Source organism: Lithobates pipiens, unplaced genomic scaffold, assembly GCF_037356315.1.
Source record: "Lithobates pipiens isolate NorthernLeopardFrog02 unplaced genomic scaffold, aLitPip1_a1.2 Scaffold_13, whole genome shotgun sequence".
In the NCBI taxonomy this organism is placed as follows: Eukaryota; Metazoa; Chordata; class Amphibia; order Anura; family Ranidae; genus Lithobates; species Lithobates pipiens.
Window position 1 is genome coordinate 411,425,659 of NW_027507718.1, and position 6,692 is coordinate 411,432,350.

The 6,692-nt window shown below is 43.9% G+C and overlaps 1 protein-coding gene across 2 annotated transcripts in view; it reads right to left on the reverse strand.

Annotated features, from left to right (window-relative positions):
• Window positions 1-6,334, reverse strand: part of SLAIN2 (SLAIN motif family member 2) — a 98,858-nt gene extending 92,524 nt beyond the window's left edge. The window contains exon 1 of one of the 2 annotated variants that reach the window (XM_077477523.1): window positions 5,774-6,334. In XM_077477523.1, coding sequence (XP_077333649.1) covers window positions 5,774-6,141 — 368 coding nt within the window. In that variant the 5' untranslated portion in view covers window positions 6,142-6,334. The remainder of the gene's footprint in view (window positions 1-5,773) is intronic. The other variant, XM_077477524.1, reaches the window with a different exon arrangement.
• Between the last annotated feature and the right edge of the window lie 358 nt (window positions 6,335-6,692).

The window sequence follows — 6,692 nt, forward strand, 5'->3', positions numbered from 1 at the left end:
CATCTCCATAGCACAGAGATGTACAGAGGCTCACACAACATCTCCATAGCACAGAGATGTACAGAGGCTCACACAACATCTCCATAGCACAGAGATGTACAGAGGCTCACACAACATCTCCATAGCACAGAGATGTACAGAGGCTCACACAACATCTCCATAGCACAGAGATGTACGGAGGCTCACACAACATCTCCATAGCACAGAGATGTACGGAGGCTCACACAACATCTCCATAGCACAGAGATGTACGGAGGCTCACACAACATCTCCATAGCACAGAGATGTACGGAGGCTCACACAACATCTCCATAGCACAGAGATGTACAGAGGCTCACACAACATCTCCATAGCACAGAGATGTACAGAGGCTCACACAACATCTCCATAGCACAGAGATGTACGGAGGCTCACACAACATCTCCATAGCACAGAGATGTACGGAGGCTCACACAACATCTCCATAGCACAGAGATGTACGGAGGCTCACACAACATCTCCATAGCACAGAGATGTACGGAGGCTCACACAACATCTCCATAGCACAGAGATGTACGGAGGCTCACACAACATCTCCATAGCACAGAGATGTACGGAGGCTCACACAACATCTCCATAGCACTGAGATGTACAGAGGCTCACACAACATCTCCATAGCACAGAGATGTACAGAGGCTCACACAACATCTCCATAGCACAGAGATGTACAGAGGCTCACACAACATCTCCATAGCACAGAGATGTACAGAGGCTCACACAACATCTCCATAGCACAGAGATGTACAGAGGCTCACACAACATCTCCATAGCACAGAGATGTACAGAGGCTCACACAACATCTCCATAGCACAGAGATGTACAGAGGCTCACACAACATCTCCATAGCACAGAGATGTACAGAGGCTCACACAACATCTCCATAGCACAGAGATGTACAGAGGCTCACACAACATCTCCATAGCACAGAGATGTACGGAGGCTCACACAACATCTCCATAGCACAGAGATGTACGGAGGCTCACACAACATCTCCATAGCACTGAGATGTACAGAGGCTCACACAACATCTCCATAGCACAGAGATGTACAGAGGCTCACACAACATCTCCATAGCACAGAGATGTACAGAGGCTCACACAACATCTCCATAGCACAGAGATGTACAGAGGCTCACACAACATCTCCATAGCACTGAGATGTACGGAGGCTCACACAACATCTCCATAGCACTGAGATGTACGGAGGCTCACACAACATCTCCGATGTACAGAGGCTCACACAACATCTCCATAGCACAGAGATGTACGGAGGCTCACACAACATCTCCATAGCACTGTTGCCACATAAACTCATAAGGCTACAGCACTGAGATGTACAGAGGCTCACACAACCATCTCTATAGCACTGAGATGTACAGAGTTCACTCAAAGGAAAGCTTTATCCCTCTCATAAAATGAATCTGTTTTTACTGTCACCTGAGTTGCCATTGGAAACATTTTTCCTCATTCCTGTCCTGAAGACTTGACAGGAGGGAAAGCCCACCCTGCGAAGCAGGGGATAAAAAATCAGCACATTCCTTAATAAAAGCACCTCAGTGTAAAACACACTAAGCACACAGTTAACCCTTTGATCACCCTAGATGTTAACTCCTTCCCAGCCAGTGTCATCAGTACAGTGAATGTGCATATTTTTAGCAGTAATCACTGTATTAGTGTTACTGGTCCCCACAAAGTGTCAGTCTGCCCACCACCATTACTAGTATATAAAAAAAAAAAAAAAAATTGTGTGTGTGTGTGTAACACAGCGTCACATGACTGCGCAATTGTCAGTTAAAGTAAACGAAGTGGCAAAAAGAAAAAAAATGGCCTGGTCATGAAGGGGTATAAATCTTTTGTAGGTCAAGTGGTAAACAAATGCCTTAAATATTTATGTTATCTACTATTTATCATTAATTTTAGGTTTACGACAGCGGGATTTAAATTGTGCGAGTTCATTCCCGCATGTCAGACCGACTTCGGGGGCGATTTCAGAGACATCTGTGTGGGGTCCTGCACACATGTCTATACAAATAGCAACCTGAAGTCGCCACAAGTAGTATACAAAATACTTTTGGGAATCAGAGCGGTGTTGCACCAATTCAGACGGCGCCGTGTGAACCTAGGTTTAAATCTAGAGTTATTTTACATTGTCTTATATAGTTTTTTTTTTTCACAAGCCAACATTGTACTCAGATGAAGATTGTTCTATGAAGGCACAGAGAAATACTGCGAGTCCATGATAAACATCCTGAGCCCTGATTCACACCAGAAATGCACAGGAGTCACTGCATTTCAAAGCGATCTGCTGCGGGTGTAATGTCAGATTAATGACACCCCAAAACACACCCCAAAACACATTGCAAATGCCAGAATTACATTGCATGGGTGCAAAATGTATGGCTCAAACTGTACCACACAGACATCGCATGTGATGTGCACAGGAATGCAATGCGATGCCTGTACAAATCACATGTGGTTTTCCATGCAGCAGTGTGAACCTAGGCTCAGGGTTTCACACAAACATCTCCTTCTAGTGAAATGTTACAATGTATTTCCATTCCTGGGCTTAGGACAGAACCCTTCACACCGATACATTGTATACATTTACCTTACCACCCAGTACACAGTTCCTCTCATTGCGATTGTGTACATTCCTAATACATTCGCTGCCTGTGTTTCATCAGATTACGTGACCCATCAGAATGTGAAACCAAAGTGACGTTCTGTCGCCACCATCTTGCTACACCCATCACTCCTCCATAGTAAATGATACATTGAGAAGAGGGAAAGCGGACATATTGTTACACCTACCGGAGTTTTGCATTTTACACATATTTTTAACATTAAAGCGACTTTATATAGAGAAATACAGTACTTAGAACTCCATATGAATATTTAGATGTTGAATTTTAAAAGCAGCAAACTTCTGTCAGATTACTTATGAGATGAGCAGGCTTGCCGCTGCTTTTAAAATTCAACATCTAACCAATCAGATGGAGTTCTAAATACTGTATTTCATTATATAAACTCACTTTACTGTTAAAAAAACCAAAAAAATAAAAAGCGTAAAATGCAAAACTCCAGTGTGTGCAAGAAGATGTCTGCTTTCCCACTTCTCAATGTATCCTTGCTGTGGGAGGAGTGCTGGGTGTAGCAAGATGGCGGCAACGGAATGTCACTTCAGTTACACATCCAGAGGGGTCGCCAAATCTGACGAAACACCTGCACCATGAGATAAATAACCAATGGGAGTTTTTTTTTTCTTTTTTTAGCGATCGATCTAATTTGTGTGGTATTTATCCCAAACAGGATATTTTACTTTGATTAATTGGCTTTTGTATTCTGGCATGCGATAGTTCCAAAAAAACACACATCATTGCTGTAAGAATAACTTGTGAATTGTGTTCCCACTCACAGAACAAAATCAAGTCAGGCTGAGAGTCATTCACAGAAAGCTTTGTATTTTCTGACTGAATATAAGGCTTCCTCTGATTGGCTGAGGTGGAGATTGTGATTTCATCCACCCTCCTCTCCACATTGGCCAATCAGAAGCAGCCCTGTATTCATTAAAACTAGGACGGAAACAACTAATCGATTAATCGTCAACTAATCGATTAAATTAATTGATTACTATTTTCATAATTGAATAAATGGCCAGCTGATTAGTTGGCCTGCATACAGAATGCATTATTTGTTTACATATCAGGAAACAGTGCAGCACTCATACAGCCCAGTACATCATCCATACATGTCAGTAAGTGCTTGTGAATGTGTGAGGAGCAATGCCTTATGGGACATGTAGTCCTGGACAGGAAGCGAGTGGTTCTAAAGGCAGAAGTTTTCTTTACCTTGCTATAGGGGCACTCTGTACTGTACTTAACCCACAGCAAAAATCAGTGTAGAAACAGATCAAATGCACACTGCATAGGTGTGTACCGAGCCTTATGCTGGCCACACAGATCAATTTTCAGAAGAGAATATTCAGACAAAAAATCTTTGTACATTCGCTGAATGAAAGAATGTTGTTTGTAATTTTCACTTTGTTTTATCATTCTGTTTTCAAATGAATGTAATTTCTGAACGAAAACCACATACACTGTCTGAAAATTCCTATGATCAAGTAGTTTTCTATTATTTCTACATTTTCCTGTCACTGTGGTTGAAACATCAATTTGACCCCACTAACGATTCGAAAAAAAAAAAAAAACGAACGAACGTTCTTAAAATTTATTTATTTTTTTTTGGATGGAAGACATTGTTTTTGTATGGCCAGCATATACTATATTACAGTTCTGTTTGAAAATCTGTAAAACTAACTTTTTTTTTCTTTTTCTTTAAATAGAAAAAGATCTGGAGTCTGTATAGTTGGTTATTTATATTGACCACTGTATAGAGATATTTAAGACTTTGTTTAAAACTTTACATATTAACTAAATTATACACCTCACTTTTAAAAGTTATTAACCAATTAATCAAAATAATCGGCCAACTAATCAATTATGAAAATCGTTAGTTGCAGCCCCAATTCAAACCTTCCTCTGAATGGCTGAGCAGTGCTCAGCCCGAGCCAATTTTGTTCCAATAGCAGAACAGGAAGTTCCAATCCCACGGCTGGAACACAGCGCTGTATACTGGAGGTAGCTGATGGTATACAGTTTATACAGCACTCACAGCTTGGTCCAAATGACAGAAAACTGGAGGAGTTTGGCTTTAAAGCAAGTTTCTAAGTTCAGTTGAACTAGTTTCGGTCAAGCTGCTCCAAATAAACTATTTCCTACACTAACAGATGCAGTCACTATCTGAACCTAAACCAATCAAATGAAGCTTTCCATGTACTTAAAGAATACAAAGCTTCCTGTGAATGGCTGAGCCCTACTCTATTTTGTTTCAGGAATGGGACAGGATGGTCTCATCTTTGTCACAGCGTTGTGTACTGTCTGTGTATGTAGTATGACGGTACACACAGTTTAAACAACACACACAGCGGGTGCATCTGTTAGCGGACCACCTTGACCCAAAACAAAATGAGTTAAAGTGAAAGTAAAGCTGGGAGTTAGGCTATAATTAATAGGTTCATCTTTTGAGAAGTGGAAATAGCATACTCTTGTCAAAAAGGACACCATACATGATGACATCATGAGTAAATCTGGCCAGATGACATCATGTATAAACACAGCCTGATGACAACTATAGGTAGATGATATCATTGATAGACATAAACATGACCAGATGACTGAGGGGTTATACATGGCCCCATGACATCACAGGTAAACCCAAGCTGATGACATGTGTAAGCTTGACCCGCAGAATATCACAGGTATAATTGGCTTTATGACACAATGGGTATACATGATATGATGGCGTGTAAACATGACTCAGCTAAACATGGGCCAATCTATGTAAACATGACCCTGATGACATCATGGGTCCATGACATCATGGGTACAGATGGCATCACGGGTCCCTGACATCATGTGTACGGGTGACATCACTGGTCAATGACATCATGTGTACGGGTGACATCACGGGTCCATGACATCATGTGTACGGGTGACATCACGGGTCCATGACATCATGTGTACGGGTGACATCACGGGTCCATGACATCATGTGTACGGGTGACATCACGGGTCCATGACATCATGTGTACGGGTGACATCACGGGTCCATGACATCATGTGTACGGGTGACATCACGGGTCCATGACATCATGTGTTGGCAATGGGAAGTATTACCAGCTCTCCTCCTCGGTGAAGTCCACCATCCTGTCCATGTCTTCTAGCCGGAGCAGCACCACCTGGTCCAGCAGGAGCCCGCTCTCCTCCCTCCTCCTCTCCTCGGACACAGCCTCCAGGAACTCTTCCCAGGCGGCGCCGTCCCCTCTGCCTCCTCCAGCCTTGTCAGGGATAGCAGGGCCCGGGTTGAGTAGTAGGGAGGAGGCGGTGATGTGGCCCGGTGGAGGCAGTATAGGAGTCCGGGCTGAGTTCGGTAGTTGAGTGGAGCGGGAGCGGAGCTGCTCGTTCTGCTTCTCCAGCTTCTTGACCAGCTCCTGCAGCTTCCGCACCTCCTGGTCTGCGCTCACATTGGAGTTCACGTCCTCCATAGTGGCCGCTATGATCCTCCCGGCGCTCCGTACCCGGCTCAGCCCCGGCCCCAGATCATTGCTCGCCGACTTCCACTAACTGCCAGTCTGTGCCAGCAAACCACGCCCAGACGCTACACAGCCGTGACCTCACCCACACAAGCCCACCTCCCAAAGATTCATTCCACCAACCCTCGCCCTCCCTGGGTGTCGCCCTGTCTTCGACGTCACCCCGTAAGGGCAGAACGTGGCATGGAGCGCTAGTGACTAGTTCCTTCATTGGGTCCGCTTTACTAGATGAGCTGCAGCCATGTTTGATGTGGGCAACGGGAAAGACTGCTGTGATTGGACGAAGCGGTCACACTTTTGCTTGCGACATGAAGTTTTAATAGTTTGGTAACAATTTATGGCAACAAAGCGGAGTGTGTGCGCGGGGATCACATGGTGTGCTCTATGCCTGTCCTTTAACAACACACGAACGATGACAGGTTGTGACTGCAACCAGGATCCATCTGATCGAGGAATGTGCTGTGAACTTATTTAGGCTCCATTTACATCTATGCGCTCTGTGG